This window comes from Xiphophorus hellerii, chromosome 18, assembly GCF_003331165.1.
Source record: "Xiphophorus hellerii strain 12219 chromosome 18, Xiphophorus_hellerii-4.1, whole genome shotgun sequence".
NCBI classification, from domain to species: domain Eukaryota; kingdom Metazoa; phylum Chordata; class Actinopteri; order Cyprinodontiformes; family Poeciliidae; genus Xiphophorus; species Xiphophorus hellerii.
The window spans coordinates 22,685,825-22,703,479 of record NC_045689.1 but is presented as its reverse complement, the minus strand read 5'-3'; the positions used below and the strand labels follow the sequence as shown (position 1 = coordinate 22,703,479).

The following is a 17,655-nucleotide window of genomic DNA, read 5'->3' as shown; positions in this document are numbered from 1 at the left end:
AGACTTCAATCACTGTGCATAGGTATGATTTCAGCCAGAATAATTGATACTCTGTTGTTGTTGAATTAAAAATTCATGTTACCTTACCATCGAAGTGGAGCGATTGTAAGTTTAGATTGCATTGCTTAGATTACAGAGTTGTTCCGTAAGAAACCATGAATGTTGGAAAACTGGTTGAGCAACATGACAACACAAACCAGCTCTGCACTTCAGCTCCGCCCACAAAGGGCAAAACTCTATGTGTATGTGGGAATTTTCCTGTTTACCTGAATGAGTAACAAGTTCCCGCAAATCGGCTGGGTGAGATGGATCTGTAGGATAAAAGCTGTTTCAGTTTAGGACTGGACTCTAAAGGTGGCCTAAGGATCCTTGTACTCATGGATTGCTGTGACACATCACCTGGACAATTCAGGGACTTCAAGAGGGATGACTTTGAGGCTGAATGGATTAAGGTGGCCGAAGGTAGATTTGGTCATGTGTACCAAGTCAAAGTCAAGCTCTGGCGGGAAAAATGTGCTCTGAAAACCTTTGATGCAACCTTGTCTGCCAACAACTTTTACAGGTATGAAATACATTAAACTCTCTGGAAGGTTTTTTATATTGAACAATTCTTTTATTCAGGTGGAATGATCACACAATATGGACAACAAGGATTTTTAAAAAAAGGAACTGGGTACATACATTTGATTTCAATGACTTTGGTGTTCCACAATCCTCCAGCTTATGAAACACACACTGGTTTTGGAGTGGATGAATCTGGTAGATGTTAAACTTTTCAAAGTTTAACATCTCAGTTTGAGCTATGTCCCAGAGCTCAAACTGAGGCAAAGTACAGAGCAAATTGAATTAAATCAATGAATTAAATTTAAAAAGAAGTTCTTACATAACTACATGGAATTTGGTCATACACTTGTTAGAAGTTTAGTTTTTTGAGGGGCATTTAACCAAACAACGATGGGTGCGTACATGAGTTGTTTTTATTCTATATGTCTCATTTTACCCTGTATAGATAGCAGACAAAACATAAATTTATATTATGAGGAATCTTTAAGGATTTTATAAAGATGTTTCCATCTGTCACTCTCTGGTAGTCAGTACAGGAGCCAAACAGCATATACAAAAAGACTCAGTTGTCAGATTACCGAACTCTTGACTTAATAATAATACTGCACTAAGCCACACTGATGACACTTAACATATCTAATGCTGCTCCATGTGACTGTATCCTATATACTACTGCGTTCCCATTATAACTCAGGTCAGTGTTACTTATTACCTCTGCAATAACCAACTGATGGTTCTTTTCATTCTACACTTATTGTAATGTTTACTTATGTTTACCAGTATATGTCAAATAAATCAATCTGACAATCTAATTTCACCTTTATGCATTCAGGTTTTTATATTTTTTTTAAATAACGCTGCAGTATAAAAACACAGTTAGTGACTTTCAAGCTTGTTTTGTTTCTTAAAGGGATGTGGACTTTTGGACCACACTCTGTACATATTTTAATATTCTTTATAAAGTCAAAACTACAAATATTTCCTCATTGTTTTCTTATTTCTATTATTTTACTTCACAGGAAAACAAAAGATGTATTGTCCAACATAGCCAAGCTAAAGTTTAAATACATTTTGTCCATCTACGGCTTGTGCAGCGACGCTACAGCTGTTGTCATGGAGTACATGAGTAATGGATCCCTAAACAATCTCCTAGCCAGTCACAACTTCATGTGGCAAAAGAAGTTCCAGATGATCCATGAGATTTCTATGGCCATGAATTTCCTTCACAGCACGAAACCTCCTCTGCTTCATCTTAACCTCAAGACTTCCAATATCCTACTGGACGATCATCTTCATGTCAAGGTCAGTGAAGCACCTTTCCAGATAATATTCATTAGCGATGTATGATGAGTTATTTCAACTCTTCTTGCCTAAGGTTTCAGATTTTGGTCTCATCCACTGGGAGGATGGCATGTGCAAGGCGACGTTCATGGAGCGCCTGACAGCAAGAGGCAACATAAACTACATTCCTCCTGAGGTCTTCACCGAATGCTCTGATTCACCAGGAACTGCTTTTGATGTTTACAGGTGACCTTCTAGGGGCTGTCTTCAGTGTCCACAATCAGAATCTCTGCATTTTATTTTGTTTGATTCAGTGCACAATCCAAAATTCACACAGCATAACCTTGTTCTCTTCTGTATTCTGGATGTTTCTGATGTTTTCCAGCCAAAGCGACATTGAACATTTTGCTCCCATCTGACTCACTCTCTCTTGCCCCTTTTTTTCTCTCAATATTTTATTGGATGTCTGAAAGAAGGGCAAGGAAAGTTCTCAGTGCCCTTTGTGTGAAAGAGCATAAGTCACAAAGTTTCCTGAATGCACATAATGTAAAATTATACATTTATTATTGAAAATCCTTTTCCTGCTTTGATCCGCAGCTTTGGGATAGTAATTTGGGAGATACTGACACAGCAGAAACCCTACACAGGTAGGAATTAATTATTTGAAATGAATCACATCTCCACATCAAACAGATTTATTACTCTTACTTTAGCAAAGAGTCATGTAACATTTAACAAGGTCAAAACGTGTTTCTTAAACTAAAATTCTCTGAGGCTTCAAAAGATCTTACTGCTGCATTAGAAATTAAGTCGGTCCTATGCCATGTATTCATAGAAAGCCAGTTTTATTTATTATTTTGTCAACCAACACCAACAGAAGACAATTTAAACATGATCTCTCCTTTTTGATGCTTTTACAGATAAGAATCTAAAAGTTGTGCCGTGCATTTGTATTTAACCCCCGTTACTATGACATTCCCAAAGCATCTAGTGACACTAACATTTTGGGCAAGAAGAGCACGACAACAGGCTTTCATTTACTCTGGGGGAGCTGTAAAAATTTCTCTTCTCCGGTGAGACAATAGTGGTTCTTCATGCACTCCAAAAACGATGCTGAGGATTAGAGAAAATTACTGCACATTAACCTGAACAAGATTAGAGACTGTAGTAAAAGTTCACCTTTCAGCATGACAACAATTTAAACATACAGCTAGAGCTACAATCAGATATTTAAGATTACAGTGAATCCTTGTGTTACAGTTCAAAACTTAAGTCCAATGTATAATCTGTGGCAGGACTTGAAAACGGAGGTTCAAATGTGCTCTCCGACCAATCTGACTAAGCTTAAGCTCCGTTGCAAAGAAGAATGTGCAAAACTGTGAGTCTTTAGATGTGCAAAAACAACAGAGACATACCCCAAGAGACTTGTACAGAGAGAGAAAAAACATTTGATTTTACTACATTTGAGTTTAGGTGTACAGGTCTAGGGGAAACCCATGCAAAATTAATATTCATATATCACATGCAGCAGAAGAAAAGTTATTGGTTAATGACAATCATGACAGAAATCAACACCATTTATAAAATTATAAGCTATGAAATTCAAGGACCTAAATAGTTTAATTACAGCACAAATAATATTCAAAGATAATAGACAAAAGTTGTACTAAGTTTCTTTAGTTAGTCCAATGAGGAAGTACACATTTAACTGCTGAAGATGAAAAGCTTTTGAACTTTTCTGCAGCCGTTTCATGTGTCTTGGTCCATTTAGTTTCCATTGATGTAAAATATTCTGAGAAGTACTTTTGTGTATAATAGATAAAGTGAATTGAACTGACAGACATATCTTGTCGTCGCAGGGTGCAGTGTGACCAAAGTGCTGCTGCAGGTATCAAAAGGGAAGAGGCCCTGTTTGGAGATGATTCCTGAGAAGAGGCCCGAGGAGTGTGACGAGTTGATCTGCATCATGCAACAGTGCTGGGACAAGAATCCCCAGATGAGGCCACTATTCTCAGGTTCCAACATCAAATATCATAATTTAAAAAAATAACAGTTTTAGGATCTTGTGTTTTGTATGCATTTATCCAATTTATGCCAGTTAAGCTTCAACAAATAAGAAGATGACACCTTTCTTGTGCTGGTCCTGCAAGTTTGTACATTTATCAAAACAGTATGTGCTTTCCCTTCGTCTCAATATGAAAACCCGAGAGAAGAATAGGTTTTTCGAGAATCCTCTCATGAGTGTGACTGAAAACTACACCGGTAAAATTAGATTTAATCATTCCCACAAGGTTTTTACAAGTACATGGGTGTATATGCAGGAATTGTTTTGGTGAATACAAATCAGTGTCATGTTTATTTATAAAAACCTCATCTGCCAATTTGTAATTATCCCCCATTTCACAGCTTGTATTACCACATCTGTGACTGAATTTAGTGCTAAGCCATGCATGAACATTCCATACCAAAGCAAATTTTAGACAATCCCACTGGGTTTTGGAGCTACAATTTAGTCAACACCTTTGTGCTGTCAACAGTAATTTTTTTGTTCAACATGATGTTTGTCTTTAATATAGTCTTAGTGGTTTCCTGCTTTTTGTTTGCAGACACTGTGAGGAAAACAGAGACTCTGAACGAAGTCCTGAAGATCCCAGGAACAATAACTGGTCAAAGGAAAGGCAAAACTGAGGAGGAATCAAAGTATCCCTGGATGTTCTCGCCAGTACACAAAGTTAGTTCACTCTGATGCACTCACTGAGCTTTGCATCTAATGTATTCGTTTGTATTTTTCTCTGTTAGAGTTGCTTTGTGCTCACCTCAAACTTCTCAGTTGCTATTAATTACCTGTTCTGGGCTTTATTTGTGATTTCTCCTCTTTTCTCATTTCAGCTTTTTTTTTTCATTTGTATGCCTGCTTGACCTATGGCTGTCAGTCCTGTTTTCTGTCCTCTGATCACAGCTGTGAGAATCTAGTTGTATAACTTGTTTAATACAGAATTGGCCTATGAAGCTGCATGTTGTTTTAAATGCAGTGTAGGTTGTTAGAAAAATATAGCAAAATTTAATATACAAAGTCACTGTATATGTAGACAGTGACTTTGTGTATACTTAAGCTCTAGCAACCACCCCTTGGTTTCTAGGCTATTCAGTTATTTACCAGTGTGAATAACTGAATGCCTTAAAAAGGTATAGGCTCTGTTAAGCTTCTTAAAACTATAACCACCCATTAGTTGGCTTTGTAATGAGATAAACATAACCTCAAATTTACAATAATCTGTGGTATTTTTTTAAATTTGTCTTTCCCCCTTTAGGTCAGCTTACCTGAGATGTCTGAAACACTTTCAGGTAAGTCCCGGTGGATTCACATACACAGCTGGGACACAACTGGATTTTGTCTGTTTACTAACTCTTCAAATGTGGTATTATACCTGCATTTCTCTGACCTGTAGAGTATTTTATTCAGAAAGTTAAAATGCTAGAGTTTTGATAGAGTTTTAGCTAGCAAAAGCATCTATATTCTGAAATGAAAAGGAATGGAATAGAAATATCCTGCAGTGGGGAAATCTCTGTGCAACAGCAGCAAAGTAGCAGGCAATAACAACAAATAGTCACTCAAAGACAAAATATAACATATATAAAACAGGATAAAAAACAAAAAGTAATGCACAGTAAGGGTGAGATTTTTACATAATAAACCATGTAGTTATAATGTACTCCAGTCAAGAGGAATGTGCAACTGAGTTGGCTAATTTAAAAAATTGCCAAATGTGGCATCACAAGCTGCTTTTCTAGTCCTGCTGAAGAAAGCATGATGCTGCCACTGACACTTTTTTCCAAGGGGATGGTTTCTAGAGCTAAAGGATAATCTTTATTTCCAGAAAGCCAAAAAGTTTATTTTAAGAGTATCAAGGTAAAGGAGGCTGGATATAAATGAATCCCACACTTTTCAGATTTATATAGGCCACTTAACATTGTCCATGTTAGAAATTAGTTTAGTTACTCTGACATAGAAACACTTATGCATAAAAGTTTGAACTTAAAAATGAGCTAAACATTTGCTGTACTGTAAAAATATTGCTAGAGTCAAGAAAGTGACTGGAAGCATCGTCATCATTTGTTAGTAAAAGGTGTAAAATATTTCAGTAGTATTGATTAAAGGAGTTATTCTCTTTCACTTGTTTCTGTATGACTAAGTTAAACAAGTATATATGAACACACATGGTCTCAAAATCAAAATGCAAACATTTCACACCTTAATGTGACTGACCTTAAGCTCCCCTTTCATCAGAAAGACAAACCCTGTAGCACAAGGGTGTTAAACTCCAGTCCTCAAAGGCCGGTGTCCTGCAACTTTTAGATGTGCCTCTGCTGCACCACACCTGAACAGAATAACTAGGTCATTAGCAAGGCTCTGGAGAACTTATCTACACAAGGAGGAGGTAATTAAGCCATTTCATTCCAGTGTTTTGTACCTGTGGCACATCTAAAAACTGCAGGACAATGGCCCTTGAGGACTTAAGTTTGACACCTGTGCTGTAACATTTCAAAGCCTGCAGTTATGTAACAACAACAGAAAAGTTGTCTTTAATAAAAATAAATAAAAAACCCTCACAACTTAATTTTACTATGGAGTGATCAGCATTTCTGTCCTTTGTTTTCCTTTTACAGATGACCAACACGGCGAGAACAGCATTCTCTCTATGCTGGCCAAAAAGGACTTTAGTAGTTTCAGGCAGTCTGTGAAAGGAGATGACGTGTACATGCAGTTTTCGGGCCAAAAGAGCCTCCTTCACTTCACGGTAGCCAGCGGTGATGCAGAAAGTGTCAAGCATGTCCTGAGTCTGGGTGCTGAAGTGAACTGTACAACTGCCAGAGGTTACACTCCCCTTATCATCGCTGTTTTGCAAAGGTCTGTATGAAAATCTGGGCACAAAGTGTTCTTTGAGTGGAGCAAGGCAGAGTTGTTGATGTTGGAGCTTGAATATATTAACATTTTGTGAAGAACACTGATGAACTTTTCATGTGATACACATTTTGTTCTCTTTGGAGCTCGGAGAGAAGAATAATGCCGCTCTTATTCAGATATGAGCAGTAGAAGAGATTCTTACTTAAACAAAATGACCAAAAGAAACAAAAAGGGAAATGTCGGACACAAACTGATTTTCACTTTTAAAAGATGTGAAAGGAGGGATTGTTGAGGTAGAAAAATGATCATTCAACAGGGTGGTGGGAGGTCCTTTACAGGGATACGAATACTTTTCTAAGTGCCAGTTTAAGAAGACAGAAATATGTGAAAAATCTCCTGTGAGTTAGTGGTTTAGATAAACACAACCAGCTGGGTCAAGCATTCAGGAGAAAAACTGGCCAGCTTATCTGTTCGTGCTTTCACAAAGGCATGCTCACAGAGAAGATTCTCTCAGTGCATGCTGTGTAGAAAATTAAAATTGATAATGACGTGTGTCAGTGGAGGTCCTATTTAGAACACAGACCAATTATGGCACACTGTGGATCAAGTGCAATCTGTCAGAGATATAGGTGTATTTAGGGCAGGAAATGACTACCACATTATTTTAATCTCATTTTAGTCACAATAAGGTATAAAACTAAGGCATGACTGTTAACTCATTGCATTTTCTGACCCAAACTGGTACTTTTTTGAGCATTTGTGCCCATACAAACAGGTACATGTATATGTGTACACATGTGATGTGTACATAATGTGATTCTTCTTAATATAATTTTGCAGATGAACCAACCGAGGCACCTCTTGAAGGAGGGATATTATGTAAAATAGACCTTTTTGAGCTTATATTTTTATAAAACACTAGCAGTTTCATATTATATTCAATGTTGTCCATTGTCGCTCCTGCAAAACATCAAAAACTTTGGGCCCTAAGGGCAGCGCATTGTGTGTGGGTGCATAATGCTGAAAAAGCTTAGAAAGAAAGGTTTGAGTCCTGCAATCATATAAAGATATCCATTGTAAAAAGTACCAGTAATTTTCAACATGCCATTTAAATTTTCTTTTGTCAAAACTGCATACATTATTTTATTATCTCTAAAAGATGTTGGTCTCATTTTCTAGCAGAAATAAAATTCTTGGTTGTCTGTATATCAATTTAGATTTTTACCTGCCAGGGATATGAATAATTTTAATCTTAACTGTAAATTATCCAGCTGCAAATTCTACATCCCTAATCCTGCTTGTTTAATTTTTTGTTTTGTAGGAATTGTTTTTGTCCTACGGACTTTGTCATATTTTTTGAGAAGGGTGATATTAAGATAAATGTTGACCTTCAACACACGACTGGTTAAATACAAATGTGTGGCCTTGGTGTGGCAATTTTTTTCTGTTCTACTAAGAGTGATATTAAGCAGAAGATAATTGTGTCAAATTATATCTTTTTTTCACAGGTTTTATGACATCACCTGTTTGCTGCTGGACCATGGAGCATCTACAATGCAAGGAGACAAAGACCAGTGGACGCCACTGCATTTTGCAGCACAGAATGGTGATGACAGAACCATCCGTCTCCTACTGGAAAAAGGAGCTGCGGCCGACGTGCGAGACAAAGCCGGTTGGATGCCTCTCCACCTGGCGTGCCAGAACGGCCATGAGACAGTTGTACGCCTGCTGCTTTCGCGGATGTCAGAGGACGCCATTGTAAATCAGGTGGAGGAGGAAGGTAGAACACCGCTCCACATCGCATGCTCCTACGGGCATGTCAACATCGCCAAACTTCTCATTGGTCGTGGTGTGGATCCGAACGCTATGGACTACTCTTTCTCCACCGCTCTCCATCTGGCAGCCGAGCAAGGCCATAATCGTGTAGTCAGACTCTTGTTGACTAAGGAGGTCAAAACTGACATTTCAGACATCAAGAGATACACACCACTTCATCTGGCTGCTCTGAAGGGTCATGCAGGCATTTGCAGACAGTTGCTTTCCAACGGGGCCGACCCGAACTGCAAGACCGATCAAGAGTGGACTCCCATGCACCTGGCAGCCCTAAGAGGACATGAGGCTGTGGTGGTCCTTCTGGAGAATAAGGGCGGTTCAGTGAATGCAAAAGGCCAGAAAGGATGGACTCCACTGCACCTGGCCTGCAACCAGAGTGAATCGGAGGTAGTGGTGAAGCTTCTGGCAGCAAAAGCTGACCCAAACGTCAAAGAGGAAAGTGACGGATGGACACCCCTGCACCTCGCCTGTGCCAGTCTTGGCTTTCCATGTGTCCTCCACTTAATATCCCATCAGGCAGATGTCAATGCATTAAACTCAGGAAAGGCAACACCTTTACACTTGGCTTGCCAACATGGCTGCGTGCCCATTGTTAAAGGTCTGCTGCTAAATGGAGCAGACAAGACGCTGATGGACTCTTCTGGATCCACAGCTCTGAATGTAGCCCAGAGGAGTGAAAAATGGGAAATTGTGGAGCTACTGAAAAATGAATGTGAATTGTAAATTACAGCAAAAAAGGTTTTTTGAAAATTGACCACAGTGCAGTATTGTTGACCAGGTCATTGGGACTTTAGTGTGACATTTTATACCAGGATGTTGAAGGTTTTTGTTAAGTTTTGACGTTTTTGTTCTGACAAGAATATTTTTTAAAAGTGGATTAGAAGTGGACATTTAAAGACTTTTAACATTTTGTTTGTCCAACATCCAAGTACAAATATATAAATATATATTGAGGCTGACTTAGATTTTGCTCAGGCAACTAAATAGGCCTGGCCTACTCTGTTTTTTCTTTTTAAGCGCATGATAAAACTGGTTGGCTATCCAGCAGATCATATTTATATAACCAATAAACATGAGGCCATAATGAAGCCTGTAAACAACACCACATGCTGTGGGGGAGCGTTTTTTTGTGTGTTTATTTTGTTTGCTGAGCATCAGAAGGTGCCTCACCATGGTGTGGTGACCTGAGTGGTCAGCCATATCACAAACATCCAGCATAGATGTATTTCATATACAAATGTTGTTTTGGTTACATGAGAAACCTATTTTTATTACATTTGTCAAACAATCCTGTTACCTCAGTGCGAATGACGAGCTAAAAAAACCAGCACTGTCTAAAATGGTACTGCCATTATTCCCAAAGCATGTGTGTAAATTTAAGAGAATTGCTTTCAGACTTGTTAAATCTGACATCAACAGTACAGTAAAACATGACAGAGTTTAAATATGGGATTCAAGGTGCATTATTCTTGTCATTGGGAGAAAAAAAACTAACAAAAGGAGAGTGGCTGGAAGAACTTCTACACACCCTCATTTCATGTAGACAAAATTTTCATTCAAAAATCTGGCTAAATAAAAATTGTATTGTAAAGTATTTTTCATAAAAAAAAATCCACTGTGTGGCTAATGATAGGATAAGATAATTATAAGGCAATTCCAACATAGCAATGGGAGTGCTACACAGCTTGCGCCATGTTCAGTTACCAGACTGACATCTTATTAAAATGAAATGAAATGCCTGTATTCGGGAGCATCAATGACCTACACTATTCTTTCACAGGGCTTATCCTGCAACTGCAAGATTCAAATGTCTGGATGGAGAACTGAGAGTTCAAACTAACCACATGACTATTAATAGACAAAAACTGGGATAAGATTTTTTTTATCCTGCGCTGCCAAGTAACAGTGATGTGTTAAGCATGACATTTCAGAAGAAAATAATCTTTCCCTCCTCTTTGCTGTGATTGACCTCCATGTAATTTAGGCTCTTTCAGGTTGGTTGATTACTCTTTCATGCAGTTTTGAATGATTGTGACTAAAAGAACAAAAAACAAAACAACATGAAATCATTAAGCCTCTTTATACTGTTATGGTAGGAAAGTAATTGAATATTGTTTCCTTGCCCCATTTGTAATCTCTTAATACATTTGTGTTATAAACAAGACATTTGTCTCAAACCAAAGTGTTGGTTATCACATTAAATGCAACATTATAAAACATTTCCCATAACCTTGATCAATAGAGAAGCCACATAGTTTCAGACTCCAGCAGAACATTTGTTTTAATTTTTCCGTCTTAATGAAATTACATCAAACTTATATAGTGCTTTATTAGGACATGCAAAGACACTTTACAGTAGGTAATTTCCATTCACACGGTAATGATGGCAAGCTAATGGATAGTAGCCATAGCTGCCCTGGGACAGAAAAAAGGTCACTGAATTGCACCATTGGCCCTTCTGACCAACACCAGCAGATATGGTGGGTGGAGTGTATTGCCCAAGGACATGACAGAGACGGGTGGAGATGTCTTCATCCATTCATCCATTTTATGTACACCCTTAGGAGGGGTGCTGGTGCCTATCTCCAGGTAACCGTCTGGGCGAGAGGCGGGGTACACCCTGGACAGTCTGTCGCAGGGCAACACAGAGACAGACAGGACAAACAACCACACTCAAACATAGGGAGAATTTAGAGAAACCAATTTACCTGACAGCCATGTTTTTGGACTGTGGGAGGAAGCTGGAGTACCCGGAGAGAACCCACGCATGCTCAGGGAGAACATGCAAACTCCATGCTGAAAGACCCTGGGGCGGGAATCGAACCCAGGACCTCTTTTAGCTAAAAGCTAAAAGAGGCTTTTTTGTAGCCTCTTTGGCTTTTGTAGCCAAAAGAGGCTACAACAGCCTCTTTTGTAGCTAAATAATGTAAATTGTAGCAACATTTTTTAATTTGTATATGCTGCTGTCACTATATTTTGTCAAGACCGTCAAAAAGAGTATCATGTAATGAACGAGTTAATGGCCATTTTGGATAATGGTGATGTGACTCACTGTTTATAGTGGCATCTTGTGTTGGGGCAGCTTGTGCTTTTGGGGAAAAAAAAAAAAACATTTAGTACTCATTTCAATGTAGGGTCTTGCATGGTGGTGACCCTGGTTGCTCCATCCAAATTGAAGTGCATGCCCTCTCTGCTAATCAGAACAGGTTTTGTACCAAAGTTCTCAGTAATGGTTGTTATGACATACCTTGTTTTCTGGAGAACACTGGACCACCAGGATTTAAATGCTGCTGAACATAACAACACTTATCAAATCAGGCAGGGAACCAGAGAAAAACGAATCCAACAGTCCAGCATTCAGAAATCTATACATTAGATTAACAATCTTTGTTTAATTTGATGTTGTAATTAAAATTCAGTGTTGTCTGTAGTCGCCAAATACAATGGGAAAAGTCCTGGTAATTATATCAATTGTAATTAAATTACAAATACCAAAGCATATATTGTTGTTGTCTGTGTTTTCATAATTCCCAGATAGTGGGTACCCTATGCAGATACTGATATACAAAAATAAACACATTAAATTCATTCCAGAGATATGTTTTGATTAAAAACTTGCATTTGGGTACCAATAGCAAATAAATTAATTTGATTTTACTCTGTTTACTACATATTACATGCTGTTTTGAAATATCACCTAATTGGGATGCGGCAAATTTGTGGCTTTTATATATAAATTTTATTCAACTTATATTGTACTACCCTAGAGTACATATGTATCCGACTTTAATAAATATTGAGAAGACCTAGAAGAAAGTGTTGGGTCTTAATCCTCCAGATCAGATAATGTATGAGCAGACATGCCGATGCAAGCTGTATAAATAAATGTCACTGTCAAGACATCTTTTAAATCTATTTATGGTACTAAAAGTTCTTCATAATGCATACAACTTAATGACTTTAGTTGTACATTAATTACCTATTTTAGTTGTTTTAGGAGAGTTGTGTGTGGTTGTTTCTGTGTGGGGCATGAGGGTGTAAAATTCAGAGGCATAATCATAGCTGAGAGCCTCATGGTATGACTTACTGTTCCCATCCTACTGCTGAGCTATGTCACCTAAAGATTGGAACCAAACCAGTTTTTATCTGGGTTTTTTTTTTTGTTATTTGATGACACGTTTCTGTGAAATGCACTGCTGTGTCACTGTGCGATTGATCTAACAACATTTTTTGTTAGACCAATCTTTTGAAACCCATCTTTTCTTTTTCCTCATACCAAAGCTGTTGGATCAGCTTCAGGAAATAAACAATACACTGACTTTCCCACCTTTGTCCAATCAGAGCCACTTAAATCAATGGTTTTGCCTCAACCTTTTTACACAGACATGCAACGACACATCGGATAGGTTCTATCTCAACCAGTAATTGGGTTTTCAGGCACCTAAACTAATTTTATTTCCTAATAGGGAGACAAGCAGGAAGAAGATAATGTCATGTAAGTTGTTGTTACCACAAACAAACAAAGCAAAACAAAGATAGGGACTGCAAAGCAGTGGCCTTTAAATTTAATGGTCATGGTGTCTCCTGTTATATTCTCTCTTAATTAAATAATTTTGACTTTACTTATTATATTTAGAATGATAATTTTACCAGAGCTGTGTTTCTGGAGTTATAATGATTGCTTTACAGTCAGAATTTGCTGCTTTGGTTCTAGTTTGCCCTCAAATAATCCTTGGGTAAACCACTGAACCTCTTTTTATTCCTCATTGTGGGTTGTTTTTGATAACAACTCAAGGTCTAGGGGGAAAAAATCCAGTCCCCCATAACTACTTATCTGGTCACCTAAATAGTTTAGACCCAAATAGTTGTTTTAGGTCACAATTGTTAACTTTAAGTTGTGTTTAAGTATTATTTTATCGGTCAAATCAAATCAATTTTCATTTTTATAGGACCAAATTACATCAATGTGAAAAGATGTAAACATTTTTTTACATTTTAAGAATTACAAATTGAACATGTGGACATTTTAACAGTTTGTCAAAAAGTGGTTTTGTGCCACAACCAGCCATTTGAAGACATTAATGATCTGAGATGAAAATGAATTTGATGCCCCTGGATTACAGGGTTTGTATCATGAAAATGCATCAAAAACCCTGAACAAAATCACTAAGCTACAAAGTTAAACTTTTGCTGCAGTAAGTTTTTGCTTTATTTTTTAAGTCTTTATAAATTCTTATTTAACTGCAGAAAAATTGACCTCTTCAACACACAAACCTCTGTATTCAGAATGCATTACTGCATTAATGAGATCCAAGACATCTCAGAAGGTTTTAGTTTGCATAATGATGTTTTGTGCATGTTTGAACTCAAAGTCTGACTACTTGTTCTGCCATCAATGGTTTTATTCACATTTAGCCTTCCAAAGTGTTTGTTGATATTCTCTATGGCTACAGCAAAGCTCACGAGTCGTGTGAAAACACTGCATATGTTTCAAGATAATTTGGCAGCAGGAATTTGTGGTAGCACTTTTTAAAGACGCCCAGAACAACCTGAACAGGCTCGTTTGACTTTCAAGGTCCAACAACATACTTTGCCAGGATTTGCATATTGCTGCGTCGTGTGCAATGACTGCCAAAAATGGTAAGAAGAAAGCGTGATGATGGATCCAGTTGGACAAATTAGCACCACCATGCTTCCACCTGTTCCTGCTAACAACAGTGGGAAGAAGTTACCAAAAGATTTTTTTTTGTCTAACCATTGAACATGACCCATCCATCCATCCATCCAGTTTCTTCCACTTATCCGGGGTCGGGTCGCGGGGGTATCAGCTTCAGAAGGGAGGCCCAACATGACCCATGGTACAATATTAATTATGCCATGAGGGGTGAGGTTAGCAAACATAGATTCTGATTCACTTGTGCGCAGTCATACAACGAACTACTGAGCTGGAATGTCACAGAACCAGATAGGGTGAGGCTCGCAAAAAAATGGTTAATCAGCAACAAACAGATATGGAAATGAATCAAATAAAAAAAGTTGAATTGTGACTTAAAAATATTTCTGAAAGTTCTGAAAATGATCGTTAACATCACCATAAGTGCCCGTCATCGCCAAATTCAACTTATGGCTCAAACCTATAAGGCTGAATCCCTTGCAGCTGGAACACTACATCTGTCTGACAGGATTTTCAAAAAGTCCATCAGAATATGTAACTAAAGATTTGCAGTCCATGTCAGAATCTGACAGTAGTTGCGTAATGTTTACTAAATCCAACAAATAACCTTATAGCTCTTTGTGTAACCCCCATAAACTATGCTGATCTGTCTGTATGTTTAATGTGTTTGTTTGTTAGTTCTTAGAATGTCCTGTAGAGGGCACTAGACCCACATTTCTCCTGTGTCGGTACGAGAAGAAGAAGAGGGAAGAAGAAAAAAAGAAATGGCAGACTATGCAGACTAAGCACATTTCAGCAGAAGTAGAGAAGTTACTACGCATAAGTGCTGCTGTGATATGAGAGAAATCTGTTTATTTTGAACTGGATAATGTACATTCTGTTCTGAGAGTTCTCCGGTGAGTCTGTTGTCTTATTTTCAGCTGCTTACTTACGCAGAATGGCTACCTAGCTGCAGCTAACGTTGCTCAGTGTTTTTCGAACTGGAAAAAAACCAACCAGAGTATAAAGTGTCTCTCTGTAAGTAGCATAGCTCTGTGAAATGAGACTGTTTATGATGAAGCGATGTTTATTAAGTAATTTCTTTATTACTGAGCGTTTTTGGTTTATTTTAAACGCTAATTTGATTTTCACTGAGAAGTAATTGAAAGATTTCTATGATTTCTGTATACCTGCCTGATCGGTTAACGCTCTGCATGCAGGTTGTTTTTTTTTGGACGACCGATACCTGAACGAGCCAGTGGTTCCAGAAGCAGGAGGGATCCGCCGCCATCTTTGTGACTCGGACTGAAGCCTGGAAAGACGGAGGGCCTGGTGCTGCTGGATGTTTTGCGTGGACAACAGATAAGCTTATTGAACAAAAAGGGGGGCCCAAATCTTTCTTTTTTATTCCACAAACTATTTGTTCATGAACATTTTCATAACGGACAACTTAAGTGCACATTGACTGAACTGACTGACTGAACTGTTATATTGAAGGACTAACTGGAATATGTAATTTCTTTTGTTGAAATAAGCTTTAAAGCTACTGTTTAAAAAAACTACCCTCAATTTTCTATATATTAATCTGATATTTTTATATAAGGGTGGACAATTTAAGTTTTATACCTTAATTTTATTAAGGTAATTAGTGTTACCTGGATTATTATATTTTTTTGTGGGGAAAGAAAAATAAACTTGAGTTGTTAAAACTTGTATGCTTATCATCCTCCTGTGTGACCTTAGAACAAAAGTAACTTTCCTACTGAATTTATTGCTTATTAAATTAAGTAGTGGTTACATTTGTGTGCTTACAGACCTGTTTGGCATCGGTGACTTGTATTGCTTTAAATGATTGCCTGACACTTATCTTCATAAGAACAAATTTATGTTTTTACAACTAAATTGCTAAATACACAGTGAGTTTTGATTATGTGTCAATATGCCATCTAGATTCTATAGGGTCACATAAATAGTTACGGCTGATTTTTCAGTAACATAAAAACAACATAGTGTCACCTACAAGTTAGCATTGGAGTTTGTGTTTGCTACCCACAGCTTAAATATATTCCTTGCATCTCATTTAAGTCATCATGCACAGGCATGAAGATCCAGATGATGCAGAGTGGCTCTCTGATAGTCACACCACTCATTGTGATGGAAAGGATGTAATCTGGTTGTTTAGCATCTCAGAAGAGAGACTCTCGCAAGGCCCCTCTCGTAACACACATCATAAAGCTCAGCACTGTTGAGCAGCTGCAGTTGTGACTGATGCAGCTGATGCTTTTGGTCCAGGTGTGCAGCCTCCGCGGCTCCAAGCAAGTATCGAGGTAGAAGTCTCCTGTCATGGCTACTATAATGACTGAGTGATCCCTTCTGGTTCCTGGGGGAGGATTTCATGACATGGGAAATATTTTGGTGATCTATCACTCTTCTCTATAACAGAGAGCAAACAGCAGGGCCAGTCTCTCTCCGTCCCCACAGGGCCGATGATGGCTCTGCAATTTTCACTGAGCCATTCAGACTGTTGTTGCGCAACACCCCCCCCCTCCTTTCTGTCTCTACTGTCTCACTCTCTACTTCCTCTTCTGAGAGGGGAGATGTGCTACCAGCTCTCCTTCTAACGGGTTAATTGAGTTTCCTAAATCTGCTGGGATTTACCCGGGCCAGAACTGAAGTAAACTCTGTTTAAGCTGGTTTCGAGAAACGATTCGCCTGGTTTTCTGACGGCCTACATCCAGGTGTCCCACCCTGCTTCCCCCTGTGAATTAGCCAGACTGAGCAGCCTACAGCCAACTAGTTTCACAGAGCACACCTGTTAACGGTCGCTCGTTCTCTATTTTACAACTTGCATTTGTTATTGAACCAGGTAGGTTTTAGTGACTCGGGCGAGTCCCAAGGATGTTGTTTTAAATTTGGGCTACCAGCAACCTAAAAACATTTTAAACTTTTTCCTCTCCAGAATCAAACATCATAGCTATTTTACAACCATCAAAGAACTTTAAGGTGACTCATTAACTGAATGTCCACAACATCTTTTAGATTTTCTTTATGCTAAATATTTTTATTAGTAAGGCAGTTTTGCAAGGGTCAGTACAGCTTAATTCAGTAGCAGAAATAATCAAATAAGTAAAATCAATCATCTAGTCTATCTTTCCCTACTGCTGATACTGAGAACTAAAAAAAAGAGAACCTTTGAGAGAGACGGACGGAGTTTGGTGTTTCGAACCCCAGACCTGGCTTGATGATGAAGAAGGTGCTGCAGCAGGAGGAAGATGTTGATCGGCGAAGGCAGGAATCTCTGTAGGTCTGATGATCTTCTTCTCCGCATGGATGGTGAGGTCACACAGGACTTGGTGCTGGCAGGAAAAAAGGCACCAGTTCTTCTTCTTTGTCTTTGCCTTTGTCTTTGTCTTCATCT

General features: G+C 38.3%; 1 protein-coding gene across 1 annotated transcript; it reads left to right on the top strand.

The window, feature by feature from the left end:
* Nucleotides 1–256: 256 nt before the first annotated feature.
* On the top strand, nucleotides 257–9,781 carry ankk1 (ankyrin repeat and kinase domain containing 1). Its single transcript, XM_032545871.1, has 9 exons — nucleotides 257–562; nucleotides 1,584–1,866; nucleotides 1,940–2,091; nucleotides 2,443–2,492; nucleotides 3,705–3,860; nucleotides 4,452–4,576; nucleotides 5,157–5,190; nucleotides 6,514–6,754; nucleotides 8,260–9,781. Exons 1-9 carry the CDS (start codon nucleotides 378–380, stop codon nucleotides 9,305–9,307), a joined length of 2,274 nt encoding a protein of 757 aa, XP_032401762.1. The 5' UTR covers nucleotides 257–377; the 3' UTR covers nucleotides 9,308–9,781.
* Nucleotides 9,782–17,655: the final 7,874 nt, after the last annotated feature.